Genomic DNA, 18,917 nt, shown 5'->3' with positions numbered 1-18,917 from the left:
TTCCATCTACAGTAGTCTGGGGAAGAAAGGCATTTATTTTTTGTTGAAAGATATTTAGTCTTTTTCCTTAAGAAAATGAGCCTTGGACTTTTGAATTATTTGTTGGTTTGTTATGTGTTTCTTCTCTCCCTACAATCTCTGCTCTCTTTTTGAACTCTTATGATCCTGCTTCAACAGAGCTTGGTAGAAATGTAGACATTTCACATATTTTTAAGTTTCAGAAATTAATGAGAACCAGGCATGGTAAAAAAAAAAAACAGAAAGTGACCTAGTCAAAAGAAGAGCCATGGCCTGGATTTGCATTATTTGATATCACAGAGCCTCTTAGAGTAATTTCTTGTAAATGTCCCTGCTATTAAAAGAGCTGCAGTCAGAACATACATTCTGCACAAGACAGAAATCTGCAGGAAATGAGGCTTCTTTAATGTCATGAACAATGGCAGTAATTTGTTTTATTTCCCCTTCCAGTATGCACTGAGACTTGTAGTACAGATTTAGTCCTTGGGCTTTTTCTGATGACATTGTGCAATGTTTTGCAGCTCACAATAGTTGAGGTACATGCACAACTTTGATATTTATTTGTATGGGCTTCCCCTTTATCTTGCAGTTTTAGGGATATTGACGTGCTTTTGAGTAGCCCTTCTTATAACATTTGGTTATTAAATGAACAGATTGGTGGGCCCTACTTAAAAACAACCTGTAAAATCTAAGCAGTGTTTTTCATCCATTTCCCAGGAGGTGACCTTGGACTTGGTGGAGCTGACATTTAAGGATCAGTATATTGGGCGTGGGGATATGTGGCGACTGAAGAAGAGTTTGGTAAGGCTCCTGCTGCCCTTGGGCAGGGTGCAGGTGATGAACCTTATATTTTGTTTGCTGTGAAAGAAAAGAAGTGCTTTGCAAAATGCAGAGAGCCAAAGACAAAGACAGTGCCTGCAGCTCCTGAGTATCTTGTGCTGTGAGTGGCACATCAGAGTTGGAAAAATGGGTGTAGATGTTGTAGAAAAACAAATCCCATCATTTCCTACTTCACTGGTATCATTTTGATTACTGCCTTGGGCATTGAAAATGCTGTAGAGAGTTTTTTTGCTTATGTTCTGAATTTTAATGATTTACTACATTTGGAAGGAATTGAATCCAAATGTTTGTCAAGTAGAAGTATGCTGAAGTATCCCTTCTCTGAGAGTACCACTTAATAAGCAGCTATTACAATATCTTCCACCTGAATCTCTGAAGTGCAATCTTTGGCTCCTCTAAGTGCAGTGAATTAGGCAAATAATCACAGTTAAGAGTTGATCTGTGTTAAAAATGATTTTCTGTTGTCTATTACAGCGGTTCTGTAGGCTGAGCTATTAGTAGTAACTACACTGAATGGATTTTATGACTTCTGTCATAAAAAACATGTTTGAGTGTGAGTGGTACATTGTTCTTCTCACTCTGAGCCTGCTCTTCTTCTAACACACATATATCTTCTTTCCTAGGTCAGCACATGTGCATATGTCACCCAAAAAGTTGAATTTGCAGGTATCAGGTCAGTGCCTCCTCTGAGGGCTTACTGTGACTTATTGCTCTAGCTTCATGAGTTTTAAGTGTCCAACTGGAGACTCTTCTCTGAAAAATCCTTCATGTTTCATTGTTTTCTTACTCATCTACGGATTTCTGTCTGCACTGTGGGGTGGGGGAAGGCTTCTGTCTGGTTTGGGGTAAAAGAAACTAATAGCAGGGCAGCCAGCTATACTTGTGGCCTCTGATGGAGGCCAAATAATTTTCTTTTTATCTCTTAGAATATTTACCCACCCTTCCCAAGCTGTATGGATAGTTCAGAGGGGATTACTTCAGTTGCTTTTGGGGTAATACAGGGACCAGGAAATGTGCAGATGCAGAGGGAAATGGCTGTTTGACCTCTTTTGGGTTAAACATCAGGTTTTAACCAATTAAGTCATCCTTGACTGCAGATTTTGGTGCATCTCTTACTTGTTCAAATACTGATTCTCTAATCTTCATATTCAAATATCTGCACTTCTTTTCTTCCAGGGCCCAGGCAGGTGAATTGTGGGTAAAGAGTGAGAAAGTCACTTGTGGATACATCAGTGAGGACACCCGGGTAAGAGTTCATGAAACAGGGGAAAGCAGTTTTTCCCTTCTTTTCCTTTCCTGCCAGGATTTTTGTAATTCTATCTTGCCTGCAGATTTGTATGATCACTGGAATTGGCTGTGTTGTAAGGTGAAGAATGGCAATAAGTTCAGGACAAGGAATTATTATTAAACTTCAGCTCTGCTGTGCTGGCAGCACTAGGAATGACTTATTAGAGGGGAAATGCCAACTTGTTAGAGGGGAAATTCCCTGTGATGCAAGGGCCACAGTTGTATGAGTTGCTGTGTAGTTAACCTCTTCATTTGGGCCTTCTAATGAATGTACTTGGTTTTAAATAAGATCTTGCATTCCTTTGCAGGTGGTCTTCCGCTCCACGTCTGCCATGGTTTATATTTTTATCCAGATGAGCTGTGAAATGTGGGATTTTGATATTTATGGTACGTAGGTAACTGGCTGTGGATGGTAGCAGCTGTCCTTTCTGCCCCTACTAGAAAACTGCCACTGCTATTATTTTTTCTACCACTAAAATATCCTGCCTGTGGCCTAAGCAGTGCTCCAGGGTGTGTTGGGTGGTCTTTCCTTAGATCCTTCCTTGCAGTGCCACCCATTTCTGTCCCTGCCTGTGCCATCTCTCTCCTGTCCCTGTAGAATCTGGGTACCATTATCTCAGCCACTGAATCACTGTGAGCATTGGGAAGGTTTTCTATGGATATGAACATGTTGGGTGATGAGGGCAGGTGCAAGTGTGTGAATCCTGAAGCCAGAAATGTGTGGAAGTCCTGTGCAAAGAGGACCTTGATGATTTACATTTCTCTTGATATTGGCTTCTTGAGGAAGCGAAACCTGCCTTAGCCCAGGTTGAAGTTGGTAACTTCAGCTGGAACCATTACAACTTCAGGCATTAAGAATGAGTCACTTCTCTGTGTCATCCCATTTTTTTTCTGGCTTAATTCTTTAGCAAACCTCTTGCCACTTCCTTTGACCATGTGTTTAGGCATATGGAACTAGGCAACTATTCAAATCAGAGCAGGGGATCAGTTGTGCATTCTATGCCTAAAAGACGGTACAGATGCTTTCCCAGCATGCTGCAAATGTGTTGGAAAAATGAATTAAAGGTCTGATCCTTCTTGCATTAAGTCTCATGTTTGCATCCTATGAAAAAAATGATGCTTTTTAATCTTTTTATCATAAAACAGTCATGCTTTTTAGTCTTTTTACCATCTCATCTTAGTGATATTGTCCTTTATTATGCACACAGCTGCTTGAGATTTAATAAATATAATTGTCCTAGAATCTTAGGGTTAGATATGACCCATATCTAACTTCTAGAGGTGAAGTAACTATTGTTACCTGATGCTTGGGAGATTTTTATTTTGCAGGGGATCTATACTTTGAGAAAGCTGTGAATGGTTTCCTTGCTGACCTCTTCACAAAATGGAAGGTAAATAGTTGAGTTCAGTTTTAATTTTTTATTTTTCTGTAATTGTTAGGGGCATCTCTCTGAACAGTAACACATCAGACTATCAAATTGCTGTGGGTATAAACAAACTGTATCAACTGTCTTTTTTTCTTAACAAAAATCTTGGCAATTACAGAGAAGAGCTTCTTTAGAGACTAGTGGAGAGTGCTTCTGGTAAATGTGATGTAGCCAGGCAGCACAGGATCTGCAGGACAGACCATTTGTTATTTCAGAGAGGCAGATGGAGCACTAATGCAGATCCATTAATGCAACAGTCTAGGTTTTGTTAGTTACCTTTGTGTCTAGGTATGAGGGAAGAAATGCTGTTACTGTATGTGTATATACACAACTTTCTACCAAATGTGACTTTTAATGTTTTCTTTTTGCATTTGTTCTTCCTGGACAGGAGAAGAATTGCAGCCATGAAGTGACAGTGGTTCTATTTTCAAGGACATTTTATGAAGCAAAATCTATAGGTATGCAAATTCTCTATTTTCATGTTTCCATTTTTAAACCTATCTCATCTCTTGAAAGTTGGTCACAGGCTGACAGGGACTTTTTCTTTTTTTAATTGCCATGTTCAAAGTATTCTCTATCAAGCACAGTAGGTACACAGCCATTGTTATGAAAGTACTGCAGTCAGAACGTTACATAGAAGAGGTTTTTTTCCTCGTCATACTCAAGCTGTCATATTGGTTTAAAAGCAGTTTTTTATTGTATAGGAGGTCTGATATTTCTCCAAGTGTTTTGATTTTTAGTTTGCTTACTGGAGGCTTTGTTTTTTTGTTTGTTTATTTTTAATGGAAATAACAGCTTTTTGCTGGAAAAGATGAGTCATTTCTATAGAAGAGCCTGAGATGAGATGTGCTTTTCCTTCCATTTCAGATGAGTTTCCTGAAGCACATCGTGCATCAATTCGGCAGGATCATGAGGGAAGATTTTATGAAGATTTTTACAAGTATGTTTTCCTCCCAATTCTTTTCACCTCTTGTCCAGCAGTGTACGTGCAACCTGATGCACCCTTTTGTTTGTTCATCCCTTCTCACTTCCCCTCATGGCTTCTTTCATGGGCCTCATCAGGCTGTATTTTTTCTAGAGTCGTAGTTCAGAACGAGAGGCGGGAGGAGTGGACCTCCTTGCTTGTGACCATTAAAAAGCTTTTCATCCAGTATCCTGTGCTGGTACGACTCGAGCAAGCAGGTACAAGAATCTTTCTTTCCCTGCTTTTATCCTTTGCTGTCTCTTTTTAGTTTTTTTAATTTTTAGCTTGTCAGTAAACCATCCATTTTTAGTTGGAGTCTGGTGTCATACTACTTAGTGATCTCCTGGCTGGGCAATTTGCCTCGGTCATTCTGTGGAACTTAATAACTTCAATTTTCCCTGTCATTTTGGAACCAATAGTATTTAATACAAATGTCATTTTATGTGGGTTTTTTATTATATAAAGCTAGTATACAGGAATTATGATTTTTTTTTTCCCTTCTGAATACTTTTCCAGAGGGCTTTCCTTCAGGTTACAATTCTACCTCAGCACAAGGGAACTACCTGGAGGCTATAAATCTTTCATTCAATGGTAAGTTACGAGCAATGGGTAAAAATACATAGGGAAAGAACCATTAAAGCAGCTGCCAATAAATGGCTGTGGACTTATGTTACTTTTTCCTGTGTGAAGAGGAGGGGAATATTAAGTGGTCACCTGCCTTGCTCTGAAGGAAACATCCAGGGTGTTTTGACAGTATTGCTGCGTTCTCTCTGGCAGTGTTTGACAAGCATTACATCAACCGCAACTTCGACCGCACGGGGCAGATGTCGGTGGTGATCACCCCCGGCGTGGGCGTGTTCGAGGTGGACCGGCTCCTCATGATCCTGACCAAGCAGCGCATGATTGACAACGGTAAATAACTCTGCCTGTGCCTCTCTGAAGGCAAACACAGATTTGGGAAAGATCCAGCTGCTTCTGGCTGTAAGTTGTGTGCTCTGGGAGGAAGGGTTACAGCTGCAAGGCTTGTGTCTGCACTTCGTATTGAAATGAGCAGATTTTCAGAGTACTTAGAGGCATTTAGTTTCTTTTGTTTCTGATAGAGAACTTCACCTGTCTGGGTGCAAACCTTTCTCTTAAAGGATAATCCTGCACGAGTTGCATTAGTTTAGGAAAATAATTTTTTATATCCCCAGAGGTACTGTTGGTTTATAGCCATATCATGGGACCGTTAACTACCATTTTTCAGTATTATTGCCTCTTATGATATGAATACATATGGAGTCTTCAATTCAAATTGGTGATCTGTTTTGTCTTTGCATATCAGTCCTGCTTGGTCGATAGCTGAACTCTACTATTCTCTGTTTACAGGGATAGGTGTGGATTTGGTGTGTATGGGAGAGCAACCCTTGCATGCTGTACCACTCTTTAAGGTAAGGCTGCTTTCCCTTCTCTTGTTCTGCCACAAACATTACTCATTTTGTGACTGGCTGGATACAGTTAGTTGCTTCTGAATTACTCTTACAGCTCCATAATCGCTGTGGCCCTGGTGACTCACGAATGGGTGATGACTACAATATCCCACACTGGATAAATCATAGGTAGGGGAATTCTATCAGCTTCTGCTAAACACTTCTGTTTTGCTTTACTCTTCATAATCTCTTTGAATTCTCTTTCTTCTTTTATCTCCTCTGCTTTCCTTGTGAAGCAAAGGAAATATTACATTACTCTTGCAGAACTCTGGGCATTAATGCAACCTAATAGAAATGACAGGGTTTTCAAACAGCTGGTGTGAATGACTACAGTTGTGTAAATCAGGAGAGTTGTGTAAATGGCACAGTGGAAGTGGATGTCTTTCCATAGAAAGAGAAAATGAACTGGGCAATGCAGATGTTAAGCATATTAAGAAGTGTCTAGACTGAGGCTGTACAAGTATCAAAGCCCTGTCTTTAGGCAGAGAGTAGCTTCTCTCAACTATCTCTCAGTGTTTTCCAAACTTTTTTATGCACAGAAAATTATCCCTTTTTCTCTATCCAATAGCTGACTCAGGTTCCTGGTCTGCTTACTGAGTAGCAAACCAACTGTGTTGAGTTCTTAAAGCCACACTGTATTTTCTTTCAGTTTCTACACATCCAAAAGCCAACTCCTGTGTAACAGCTTCACTCCACGGATCAAGCTGGCAGGAAGGAAGGTGGGAATCTTTCTGATCTATATTTTCTTACTAGCTTGTCCGATACCTCTTCTCAGTCTAGCATCACAAGTATTCCAACAGCTGAAACTAAGTTTCTGTGTTAAAAGGCTGTGAAAGCAAAGCTGCAAGGTTTATTGTGGGGATTGTGAATGACAGACTAGTTTGTAGGTCTTTTCTTGCTAGATAAAACTGGGTGAGAAATGTTTTAGCCACCACAAAAATTATCATTCTGTGACAAAGATCTCTATGGAGAGGAAGAAAGGTGTTGAGCATTGTGTTTTTCACATAGGTTTGTGATCAAATATCAGTATTTAATATTTCTGAAGTTGTCTGGCTGCCTCACTGAGTCAGCAAGCTAAACTTTGTCTGCTTGATCACACTGAGGATGTTTCCTTAGAACATGCTGACTGATTCCCTTCCATCTGTCTTTTCTGTTGCTCTCTTTTTTCTTTCTTGTTTATTTTTTGGTCACTTCACACTTCCTTTGTTGGACCCTCCAGCCACTGACAGAGAAAGCAAAAAATAATCGTGATGCCTGTAAGTAATTCTGTTCTGAATGATCTGTCCCACTGACTCCCAAAAGTAACAAACAGCTGCAGGAAGACAATGCACTTTAGCACAAGGAAGGGACAATTGTTACAGAAAACCATCAAACTCATATTTGATGAGTTACTTGGGATGCTAATGTGCATGTGTCAGTTGACTTCTTGACAATTATTCATTTAGTGTTTAGGATGTATGGGGGAAGGCATTATGGCCTCAGCCAGCCTGATTCAGAGGCACCAGCTTTGATAACTGAGCTGCTCCAGCCGCTCTGCTCATGACACTTTGGGATTTCTTTTGGGATAGATACTTTCCTTAGGGGTGAGAGGTGGATACTCTGCCTTGCAGATCTTGAACATTCTTGAAAGACATTCCAGTGCTGTATGATTTTTATTTCAGCATTAGGAGCTCCAAAGGATGCTGAGAATGCCTTGCCTATCCAGGTAGATTATGATGGCTATGATGCCCAGGTGTTCAGACTGCCAGGCCCAGCCAGAGCCCAGCGCTGTACCACTTTCAGGTGAGAGGCTTGGGAGTGCACTGGTTCTGGAGTAGCCATGTTATGTGTGCTTGAGACATAAAATACTTGGAGAAATACAAGGAGAAGTGATCTCCACATGCTCACAGTTGAACAAAAAGCTTCATCTGTACCTGATCTTCATGACTGATTGTCTGGTGTTTTCCTTCTAAAATAGTGTGTGGGGTCTAGGAAAAGACATAATTTTTTTTTTCTTTAAATCGTTAATTTTGTTTGAAGTGGAATAAAGCTAGTCTTCCTAGCAGATTTTGCAGGGGGGTTAAGAAAGTATTTGCACATTAGACTTGCACAGAGCTGTAGAAATAGATTGTTTGATGCACTGCTTAGTAACTGGTGAACAGAGTGGTGAGGAATCCTCCCTGAAAATGATGCCTGTCTGAATGAGAGAAGGGGCAGAAAAGCTGAGTGCGGGTTCTTAACTATTCCATGTACTTTTGTCTGAGGAGAGGCTGATGATTCTCAGGCCCTGGCCAAATTAATTGAATAAATGATAAATATCATTGCTTTTTCAGAAATACAGGGTTGACAAGCTTGTTTTGAAGTACTTTTTTTACTTTGCTTCTTTCAGTAGTATTGCCTAACTCAGAGCATGTGGACACTCTGGTTAGTATGTTAATTTGAGCAGCCTGTAGGGACACATGCTGAAAGATGGCAGCACAATTTAAATAGTTGATAATTCCAAGTAGTTTCCCTGTAGCTCCATGGTTCTGGCACTGTAGGCTGAGGTCAGTAGGCTAGGCCCCATCTCTACCAGGTTGGTGTGGTGTCTGTAGGATTGCAGAGGGGGTTGAGCAGATCCTTTCACAGCCCTTGTGCTGGAAGCGTTGCAGTGTTCTTGTTATGTTGTGTGATGCACAGAAGTATAAATTACCCAACCAGTCAAAAGAGATAGTGATGGCTTCCCTGTAATGCTCTTCTTGAGTTCACCTGCTGAGCATCGAGTCTTTTGCATGACTTGGGCCTGTCCCGGCCCCTGATAACCTGGGGATTAATCTGTCTTTCCTGTCACTGGGCATCCCTCTGAGCAGGTCAGTGAGGGAGAGGGAAAGCCGCACGAGGAAGAGCTCCAGCTCGTACGACGTCTCGTGCAGCCCCTCCCTGCAGAGCCGCGCGCTGCCCCCGGAAGAGGTGAGGAGCCAGGCTTCTGACGACAGCTCTCTGGGCAAGATCTCCAACATCCTGATGATCCCACGGCCTCACCTGCACCAGTGTGAAGTCAGCAGCTCCTTGGGCTATACCAGCACCAGAGGTCAGCCTGGGGCAGGTGGGAAGGTGCCTTTGGTGGGGAGAGGAGGGGGAAGTTTGTGTTTGCCACTGCCAGGCCAGCACAGTGGAGATGGTGCTTGTATTGGCACTCATGGGACAGCTTTTCCATAGCTGCAGCTGGGTGTGCATTCTCCCTTTGTCGTCCTTGTCCAATTCCATTGCTTTTTTTTTTATGGCTTGTCCTAAATAGAAGTGTCCTGACACTGATTTGCTCTTTTCCCTTGCCTATTTCCTTCTTTAGTACTTGACTGTTCTCCTGTGCCTGCCTGCAAGTGTGGACATACACAAGGAACTTGTATTATCCAGGTCACCTATAATCTATTGAATGAGAACTGCCCTTAGCAGTGAGCCCTGGGGGACCCTGCCTATAAAATTTCTCTATGGGGATTCTGAGGGGAGTTATTAAGACTCACTTTCTGGATCCTTCTTTTGACAATGTACTGCTGAGCTGTCTCAGTGTGTTAGCAGTGCTGGCACTCCTCTTTTCTTCCTTTCCAATTTAATTTTGTTCTCAGGCAATATGCAGTATCTTCCACAAACCCAGCTCATTTCTAGGTAAATTGTATTCCTCCTGCACCTGTTTTATCTTCTATAAAATTCTATCCTTGAAGGCTCCTCATGGTTTTTTCATGCCATGCTGTATGACACTGATACCATATTTATCCTGTCACAGGAATCGCAGTTACTGGTGTGGAGCTGCTCTCACACAGTGTACTTGACATCACATCTACCATTCATGTTTTCCCCTGCTGTCAGTTAATACAACTCTTTTCTTTCTTTGATATTTCTGTTACTCCTTTAGTTTGAAGGGTGTTCAGCAGGATAAGGATGTGTGTGGGTTAGGACTGGCCGGGAGGGAAGAGTCAAAGAAACTGAGGTTTTTCACATGTTGTATTTGACAATATAGAATGGTAAATGAGACCCTTCTCTTTGGGATTTCCACTTGTTGGGCAGAGTAATTGCTACTTATCTATCTGGTATATTTTTCTCTCCTATTTCTAAATAACTGCACTTCTGTTCCACGCTGAATAGTGACAACTAACTGGTGTTTTGTGGAGATAATGTCCCACGTTTTCTGGGAGTGATCCCTGATTTCAGTGCTCAGATCTGAGTGTTACAGAAAAGGCATGTGTACAAGGCTCAGCTGTGGCTTCAGTACTCATCCTGAAGTTTTTATAATCAGTCTTTTGATTTCTCAAGAATTCTCTAATGTCTGAGTAACCCTTCATAATTGTCTTAGTGCCGGTGGGCAAGTGGTTTCTTAATTGATTCATTTAGTAGAAGTTTACCGTTTACAGCAGGGCTGTAATGGCAGATGGAGTAATGTTTTTTCTTGTCTGGGTTCTTGTTTACATTGTAACTTTCAGGCCAGATAGAAATTGCTTTCCTCTTCTCTGCCTGCTTATTTCTTAAGTCTCCTTATTTCCCCTTACCCTGGGCAATCTTTATATCCCTGAGCAGTTAATTCTCCTGTGCTTGGCTCCTGCAGGATCTCACGCTGGCTTGGTTGTGTTTTGCAGATTTCCTTGAGAACACGCTGGAGTCGCAGCAGCGCGACTCCAGCGCCCCGGGGCGGTTCCACGTGGGCAGCGCCGAGTCCCTGCTGCACATCCGCCCGGGGGGGTACGCGCCCCAGCGCGCCCTCATCAACCCCTTCGCCCCGTCCCGCATGCCCATGAAGCTGACGTCGAACCGCAGGCGCTGGATGCACACCTTCCCCGTGGGTGAGCTGCCTCGCTGCACACCTGCCTGCTGGGACTTTGCCCTTGGCCAGGATTAGCGCAGCAAGAGAGCCAGTGAGAGCTCTGGTGTATTAAAGTGCTCTGCACACTACACTCATTTGTGTACAGGCCCGAGCAATCCTCTTTTGGGAAATACCTCTATTTGCAAACAAGCAGCAACAGGTACAGAGCAATTCCCTGTTGAAGGGAACCTAACCCTCTTGAAGGTAATTGTAACTACAATTTTGGTTGATTTTCTGATGCTGAATTGTTTGCATAATTGTTTAATGCCTTGTAAATAGGCCCTCCAAAATGTTTTAAAAAATATTTTGCTTGACTTGTTTCAGAGGAGATGGCAGAGGTTCAAGGCTTTGAAGATTTTGTGAACATGCTTTCTTAATGTCCATTAGCTCTCATTGCTTTTGCTGTTGGCAAAAGAGGGGAAAAGCAACTGAGGAATCAGTGCAGATGTGGTGATCAATGATCCAATTGTAACTGTGTAGGTCCCTCAGGAGAAGCTATCCAGATCCACCATCAAACCCGCCAGAATATGGCAGAAATGCAGGGCAGTGAGCAGCAGGATTTGACACATTCCTCTGCAGAGCTGCTGGAGCTGGCTTACCATGAGGCAACTGGCAGGTGAGCCATTTGCTCAGTCTTGAATGTTGAGTTTGTAGACCATGAGATCAGGTCTGTGGATAACCAGCTAAGCTTTATCTCTCTCCTGAGGGGATGTGAGTACCTGGTTCTTTGCTGTCCTGCAAAGGCAGCGTTTTGGTTACTGCTGGAGGCAAACAAACAGCATGGACATTTATGGAGAATGCTGTCACAGCCTTCTCTGGGCCGCCCTTGTGCCGATCCATCTCTGCCGACCTCAGCGAGCTCTGCCCGGGCTCAGCTGAGGCAGAGGGGCTGAGGGCTTGTTGGTCCATTTGCTAAAAGCACGGGTGAGGAAGGCTGTACCAAACAGGCTGCTTTGTTCCTCTGCAGACACGTCAGCTCTCGGCATCCAGGGGATAGTGCCTCCTTCCTGAGCTTCAGCGGGACGGAGGAGTACGGGAACGGGCTGGGGGCCGGCCCGGGCACAGGTACCGGGGCAGGGGCAGCGCTCAGGGGATGGGGCAGGACTCGTGGCACGTGCGGGAGCAGGCGCGGCAAAGCAGGGGGAATCAAGAGTGATCTGTTCGTGCGCTTACTTGGACTTCTTGGTGTATGGTAGTGCTTTGGGTTGCTGTGTTGGTTTTAGTTTAGTTTTGTTCAATGTGTCTCTACTTCTCTAGGTGTGTCTCATAAGGTTTATTATAGAAAGATGCTCATTGTTTACTGGTAATAAGCTCTCAGGCAGTAACTGAGTTCCATAATAACAGAGCAGTGATGTTCAGACCCAAAAAATAACTAAATAGGCACTGGTGTTCAGAAGCATTTTTTTTTCTTGGTGGGGTTGCCTTAAGCTGTTATCCTTTAGAGAGAAGATGTGCCTGTACTTTCAGTTGAAGGTTACCTCTATCTTCCTTAAGTTACCCAGACACCTGAATTTGTGAAAATTTTCAACATTTCTTTTCAGCCCTGTAAATGGAACAACATGCCATACTAAGCATTCTGCTGTGTTGTCTGGTTTTTTGTGACCCTCTGCTTTTGTGGATATGCATTTTAGTTAGGCACATGGAAAAAAGTTGAACTTATGGACTACAACATTCAAGACTTATGTTCTTTTCTCAAAACCAATTTAAAGATTTTTTTAAGAATAAATTTGCCCTTTTGAATCACATTGGATTAAGACAATTTTGTTTTCCATTATGCCTTTCAGAGCCATAAAGAAGTTAGCAGACTTAATTTTCTTGTGCCTCATCTTGTATTCACATAGTCACATTTAAAATTATTTTCTGTTGCTTTCTTCTGTGAATTTGTTCTGATTACATTTAATTTCCTTGCTTTACATTTTTAGTATTTTCTGGCTTCCAGATAGGCTCTGTTTGTTTTTGCAATTGCTAAACTGCATTTCAGCTGGATGCACTTTGCACAATGTAAATGCAGAGCAGGTCCTGGCAATAAACATGCTTGCATTTATGGAATTTCTTTGTGTCTGTAGACCCTCACCTATCTATAGGGGCCACACTGGGTACTCAGTGATTGGACTGAGAGTTTTCCCTTTATGGTTTGAGTCACCTATGAAATGAAGCAGTTTGGGGGGGGAGTTGTGGTTTTTTTTGAATTTCCAGAAATGGGATTTCTTGTTGAGTCTGGTTCTCCTCTGCTGCCTGCAGCATGGTGTGGTGCATCAGGGCTCCAGAGTGAAAAATGATCCCATCTATTTCCCTCGGGCTTCGGGACGTTGTCGCTGTTGCCCCGCAGATGGAGGTGGTAGCTCAGACAAGGAAATCCTGTTGCAATTCCCGGTGTGGATGGCAGATGGCAGGAGGAGCTGGTGGAAGGTGAAGGCCACTCAGAGGCAGCTCCCCTGCGGGTTTCTGGCATCCTCACGTAGCAGATATCCACCCTTTCTCTTACAGGGGAACAGCAATGGTGTTGATACCCATTTCCTGGGTAAATCTACCTGAGCTAGTTTTAAACAATAGTACCTTTTAAATATTTGGAGGCTTACTGAAATTTTTATTTTGATAAATGGCTTTGAAGGCAGCAGTTTTTCTTGTCTCCTTAGCATCTCTTTTTCCCTCATGTGACACACCATCTGTTTATAGGAGCTTATAGCATCTACTTTTCAAGATGTTTCACCATTTTGGGGAGGAGAGTTTTGTTTGGGTTTTAGCTACTGAACACTTCTAGTGAGATGTTCAAGTTTGATCCAAGATATATTTTTCCTCATTAATTGGCTTAGTGGTTTCTTCTCCTGTGCAGAACCCTGAGATTTTCCATGCAGAGAAATTCTGTATCTTAAAACATCACCATGCTTTTGATTTATTTTATTTGAAATTCAAGAGAAGTGCATAACTGCTTAAAATAAATAGCATTTCTTTCTTGTAGGGGTGAACCTCAAAACTCAGAACAAGGATTCCTTGGAAGATGCTGTCTCTAATTCTCCAGATCCAAGTAAGCAGGAGAAAGGTTTGGAAGAGAGTTTGCATAGGTGGGAAGATGGGGAGGGAAAGGGCATGTACATATATAGAGGCATCAGGAGGTGGTAGGCAAGAAACTGAGGAGCCTCCTTGGCTTTTGGCAGTGGTTTATTTTGGCCTGCAGTAATTTGCAGGATCTGCCTGTACTGTCTCACTGTGATTGCAGTTCCGTAGCTCTTAAGAACATGTGAAGCTGTTTGTTTTGTTACAGCTGAAATTCTTTCCTTACCAGACACTATTCTGCAAAAAGCTAAAGCTGCTGAACTCTTATCTGCCTCTCAGTGTGAAAAGTTTGTTTGGTACCAGCTTGTTGAAGTAGAATTAGTACAGTCAGTTTCTGAATTTGGTACCATTTACTGAGAAATATCTGCCTTCACTTCCTAGAGAAACAAGTGTGTCACTGCTTAAGAAAACTTTTTTGTTGTTGTTGTTGTAGTCTCATGTATTACTTTCTTGTGCAGTGTTCCTGCCATTAATGTTAACAGTTTTATAGTAAAATAAATTTCTGTCTGTAGGAGCTCTGTGACAAGAAGTTAAGCAACAGTAGGTGATACAGATTGTTTGAATTGGGTCAGAATGTAATGCAGTGGTGAGCTGATGATTTGGTATAATCTAGTTAGCTTTTCACTTTTTAATGTCTACTTTTACATCCCTGTAATCTCAAAACTGAAGCATAACTCTAGGAAAGGGTGTGGGAAAAGATTGCTTTCCAAGTTACTATTTTTCTGGTCTTCCCACCCTCTGGATATATCTTCTGTTTTTATAACTGTGGAAATACTCCCGTTTCTGCTGTTGTACTATTCCAGAAAGAGGCTGGTCTGTCATTCTTTCTCTCCTCTCCAGCTCCTTCTGTAGTTGTCTAGGATGCAAAACTGGTCTGATTTTCTTGTTCAGACTTGGAATGTTGATCTGTTTATTAATAATCAGTAACTGCATCTGACTTGCTGTAATTTTGGAAGAGCAGTGGCTATGTCAGCTCTAGCTTTCAATCAAGAGGAAATTAAATGTATTAACTTTGAATGCCTTTTGCATGATGGGGTTGAATCAGCATGTGCACTGCATTGTTTAACAAACTCTGTCTCTTTCTCTCCCTCCCTTCTTCCCATCCTATTTTCTTTTTCCCTTCCCATTCCACACCCCTTTTTGTCCCTGTTGACTTTATGCCAACTCTGTTTTTCGTCTCTCATTCTTTTTAACTCTCCTCTTCATGCACTTCTTTCATCCTGCTCTGCACCCTGTTTTTCCATGGGTGACCACACGTGCCCCCCTTGTGTGCCCCCATGACACAACGAGGCAGTTCTGACGCTGTCTGCTCCCCCCATAGTGCCAGGCTTCTGTTGTACAGTTGGAGTGGACTGGAAATCCCTGACCACCCCGGCCTGCCTCCCTCTCACCACGGATTACTTCCCCGACCGCCAGAGCCTGCAGAACGATTACACCGAGGGCTGCTACGACCTGCTGCCAGAGGCTGACATTGACAGGTTTGGCCAGCACCTCCTCTGTGCAGTCCTTGCTTAAGGAGCAGGTGATGGAAGAGGATCACTGCAGTCTGTACAAGTGAATGATGGATTGCTAACAGAGCAGCAGAATACTTACATTTTTCTTTTTTTTCCAGTGATAGCTTTGGACCTTTTCTGATGTTCCCACCTGACAGTATGGTGTGCTCTGTAGATTTGATGTTATAATTTTTGTGTCTCTTTTCTGTTGTGTTTTGATCAGAATATTCAACCTCAAGCTATCATCTCTGTTAATCTACTTTCTAACAAGTGTTTTGGAAACACTAAATGAGCAAATGCATGTGGACACAGTATTTAAGATGCTTATCCTCCCTCTAATGGTTCGTTAGTTTAAAGAATCTTGTTGGAAAACAGAGTTAGTTGGGCAAATAGAACTTCTCTGCTTGTCTCAGAGGTCTCTGGTAACTATTCTTTCTTAGGGTTAGATGGATTTTTTTTTTTTTTTTTTACTGAAGCAGTCTCATTATCTTAATTTTTTTTCAGTCTTTCCATAACTTGTAAGACATCAAAAGACCTGCTCGTGTTGCTGCTTTACAGAAGCAAAACCAAAGTATTAATCAGGGTGATTGAAATACATAGGAAGTAATAGGATTAATGAAGAAACACCTGAAAGAAATGTCAGTAGGAAGGCGAAGTTCAGAGCAGGAGCTGCACTAAGATGAATGTGTTCTCTAACCCCTCCCTGCTCTCCAGTTCCCACTGTGGGAGAGGCTGGAGCATTGCTGCTCACTGGCGTTCTGAGCTCTCCTGAACATGTACAAACTGCACTTAGGCTGCCTGCAAAGTGCTGGAAAAGTCATCTTTGGGGAATTTATTGTTCCACAACTGCTGTAGGCAAATTTGTTACTAGTGGCCAAACTGCTTTCAAAGGCAGCAGTAAATATTGCCAGACAGTTCATCACCCTGTGTCAAAAGGTGCCCCTTTTCCCTCCTGCTCCCCCAGGCAGGTGTTCCCAGGCACAGGGCTCCAGGGCCCGGAGCAGGGCTAAGAATAGGTGTGTGGTCAGCTTCCTTATTCTAGTCTGCTTAACCTTTGTGTCCAGGAGGGATGAGGAAGGAGTGCAGATGACAGCCCAGCAGGTGTTTGAGGAGTTTATTTGTCAGCGTCTCATGCAAGGCTATCAGATTATTGTGCAATCCAAGCCGCAGAAGCCGGCCCCAGCCGTGCCACCCCCACTCAGCAGCAGTCCCCTGTACAGCAGAGGTGAGTGACCTGGGCTTGACAAGTCAGGCTTTTCTCTTCTGCCAGTCCCAGTAACCTCAAATTAGGCACATCCACCAGTTGCTCAACACTTTGGCTGTTATTTGGTGGTTCTGCCCAAGGAAGTTCTGAATGAGTGGTGTAGGAATCCCAAGTGCTCTTCTTTGCTTATGATATCAGCAAATCTTAACTGTAAGAGCAAAAGACTCCTTGTGCAACTGCTCCCTAAAAATATGGCCTGAAAGATGGGTTTTAGGTTGTGCTGAGATCAGAAGTCCACTTCTGGACTCCAGCTCTGGAGTCTCTTCCTGTTGGCACAGTTTGTTGATAAAGTTCTGAGTACTGCAGTAAGCTGAAAGGTTTTGCTTTTTACAACTAGGTCTTGTGTCAAGAAATAGACCTGAGGAAGAGAATCAATACTGGCTGAGCATGGGCCGTACTTTCCACAAAGTCACCTTAAAAGACAAAATAATTACTGTGACTCGGTACCTGCCAAAGTGAGTATCTCTTTGCCTGAGCAGTTTGCTGTCAGTGTTCAGATGAACATTCTTCTCCAGCTCTGTGCTTGCTTGAAAGAGCACCTTCTTTCTTTTTAGGAGAAGAAAGAGAAGCATCAGTATCAGTACTGAGATTAATGCTTGTGTTTCGTCTTTTAGGTATCCATATGAATCTGCTCAGATAAACTACACCTACAGCTTGTGCCCCTCACACTCTGACTCGGAATTTGTCTCTTGCTGGGTAGAATTTTCCCATGAGAGACTTGAAGAGTACAAGTGGAATTACTTGGATCAGTATATCTGCTCTGCTGGTTCAGAGGATTTCAGGTGAGAGCTTCTTTTCCATCCAGACTGTTCTGTGTCCTAATTGCCTCTTTTTCTTTTTGACCTAAAATTTCATCATCAAGTTCAACCCACGAATGCTCAGTACTCCAGGGAGAATATCTGGCCTGCTTTCACTGTCAGCTTCCAGCAGCTGTTGCCTTGTGGGAACCTTGCTCTGTGTTGCTGCTGCGTTATCTGACCTTTGATATGGACTCTTGATCTCAAAATTCAGCATGAACTTCTTTTTTCTTCTGCTACAAATGCAAAGAAATAAGATAGCATTTTGTACCACACAGATGCTTTTCTTGGCTTCTTACTGATTTCTGGATCTGACTCAAAACTTCCATCTATTTTGAAGCTGTTGCAGGTTTGCTTGAGTGCTGGGCTTGACTTGCAGTCCTACTAAGCTGTGGAGCAAGTGCTTACCAGAAATGTGGAATATCTCCACTAGTATCAATAGCTTTTTTGATATCTTCTCTCCACACAACCAGTCTTTATCATCTTTTCTTTTCAGGTCTCAGTCAAAATACCTCCTACGCTAATGTGCACCTTGAAAATTCCTTTTTGCTTGCATATTTTTAGAGAAAAAGCTTTTGGGGCCTATCTTTTACAGAAAAGAAAGCGTATCTCTGTGTGACAATTATTCTGAGGATAGCCTTATTGCCAGTAATACTCAAATTGCTGACCATTCCTTTGTACAGTACTCGTGCTTGCTCTGTCTCAGGGATAGCAGCGAGGGTGGTCGCTGCACTCACTGAAAAGCACAGCAGGTATAAAGATTTATACTTTAGATTCTGGAAAACCCTTCCCGGGAAACTGCTGACCTCTGTCCTGCCTTCCACATTCCTGCAGCCTTATCGAGTCCCTGAAGTTCTGGAGGACGCGGTTCCTGCTGCTGCCCGCCTGCATCAGCGCCACCAAGCGCATCATGGAGGGCGAGGCGCACTGCGACGTGTACGGCGACAAGCCCCGCTCGGACGAGGAGGAGTGGCAGCTCCTCGATGGCTTCATCCGCTTCGTGGAGGGCTTGAACCGCATCCGCCGCCGCCACCGCTCCGATCGAATGATCCGAGTGAGTCCCCGGCCCCCGCTGAGGCTGGGTGTGACCCGAGCCGCTAATGAGGCGTCAGCAGGGAGACCCGAGTGCAGCCCGGGCAGGCTGGGGCACGGTGCCCGTGTCCGTGCCATCCATCCCCAAAGGACACTGCTGACCCGTGTGCTGTGTCAGCTTTCAGACAGTGGGGCTTAATGTGCTAGTTTTGCATCACAGAAGTGATGCTTTGGGAGAGGAAACAGAGCTGTTTCCTTCAACAGCTTGGAGGAAATTTCCCTGGGATGAGCATCCTGTGCTGCTGTGACTGGACCCAGGCTCAGGGACAAGCCAGATTCTGCACTATCTTGGCCTGGCACTGCTCTGTTTTATACTGTAGCCAGTCTTTTGTTACCCACGAGCTTGATGCCTCCTCTTTGCAAGTGTGCTCTGCTCTGTGCTGCAGGTGGGCTTAGCCTAGG

At 43.2% G+C, this 18,917-nt stretch overlaps 1 protein-coding gene across 6 annotated transcripts in view; it reads left to right on the top strand.

Moving 5' to 3' along the window:
- The window catches only part of DEPDC5 (DEP domain containing 5, GATOR1 subcomplex subunit), a 39,095-nt gene that overhangs the window by 2,881 nt on the left and 17,297 nt on the right, over positions 1 to 18,917 (top strand). For 4 of the 6 annotated variants that reach the window (XM_053959068.1, XM_053959066.1, XM_053959064.1 and 1 more), the window contains exons 6-30: positions 736 to 819; positions 1,482 to 1,531; positions 2,035 to 2,104; positions 2,454 to 2,532; positions 3,475 to 3,536; positions 3,961 to 4,030; positions 4,440 to 4,512; positions 4,651 to 4,754; positions 5,053 to 5,127; positions 5,314 to 5,448; positions 5,905 to 5,966; positions 6,061 to 6,134; positions 6,655 to 6,724; positions 7,225 to 7,261; positions 7,667 to 7,787; positions 8,834 to 9,054; positions 10,592 to 10,795; positions 11,296 to 11,431; positions 11,783 to 11,880; positions 13,775 to 13,840; positions 15,164 to 15,347; positions 16,427 to 16,587; positions 16,964 to 17,081; positions 17,241 to 17,408; positions 18,258 to 18,477. In XM_053959068.1, the coding sequence (XP_053815043.1) occupies positions 736 to 819; positions 1,482 to 1,531; positions 2,035 to 2,104; positions 2,454 to 2,532; positions 3,475 to 3,536; positions 3,961 to 4,030; positions 4,440 to 4,512; positions 4,651 to 4,754; positions 5,053 to 5,127; positions 5,314 to 5,448; positions 5,905 to 5,966; positions 6,061 to 6,134; positions 6,655 to 6,724; positions 7,225 to 7,261; positions 7,667 to 7,787; positions 8,834 to 9,054; positions 10,592 to 10,795; positions 11,296 to 11,431; positions 11,783 to 11,880; positions 13,775 to 13,840; positions 15,164 to 15,347; positions 16,427 to 16,587; positions 16,964 to 17,081; positions 17,241 to 17,408; positions 18,258 to 18,477 (2,742 nt within the window). The remainder of the gene's footprint in view (positions 1 to 735; positions 820 to 1,481; positions 1,532 to 2,034; positions 2,105 to 2,453; positions 2,533 to 3,474; positions 3,537 to 3,960; positions 4,031 to 4,439; positions 4,513 to 4,650; positions 4,755 to 5,052; positions 5,128 to 5,313; positions 5,449 to 5,904; positions 5,967 to 6,060; positions 6,135 to 6,654; positions 6,725 to 7,224; positions 7,262 to 7,666; positions 7,788 to 8,833; positions 9,055 to 10,591; positions 10,796 to 11,295; positions 11,432 to 11,782; positions 11,881 to 13,774; positions 13,841 to 15,163; positions 15,348 to 16,426; positions 16,588 to 16,963; positions 17,082 to 17,240; positions 17,409 to 18,257; positions 18,478 to 18,917) is intronic. The other 2 variants (XM_053959065.1, XM_053959069.1) reach the window with 1 other exon arrangement.

The sequence above is a fragment of the Vidua chalybeata genome, chromosome 18 (genome assembly GCF_026979565.1).
Source record: "Vidua chalybeata isolate OUT-0048 chromosome 18, bVidCha1 merged haplotype, whole genome shotgun sequence".
In the NCBI taxonomy this organism is placed as follows: Eukaryota; Metazoa; Chordata; class Aves; order Passeriformes; family Viduidae; genus Vidua; species Vidua chalybeata.
The sequence above is the reverse complement of the archived record's forward strand: the minus strand, read 5'-3'. Positions and strand labels throughout refer to the sequence as shown.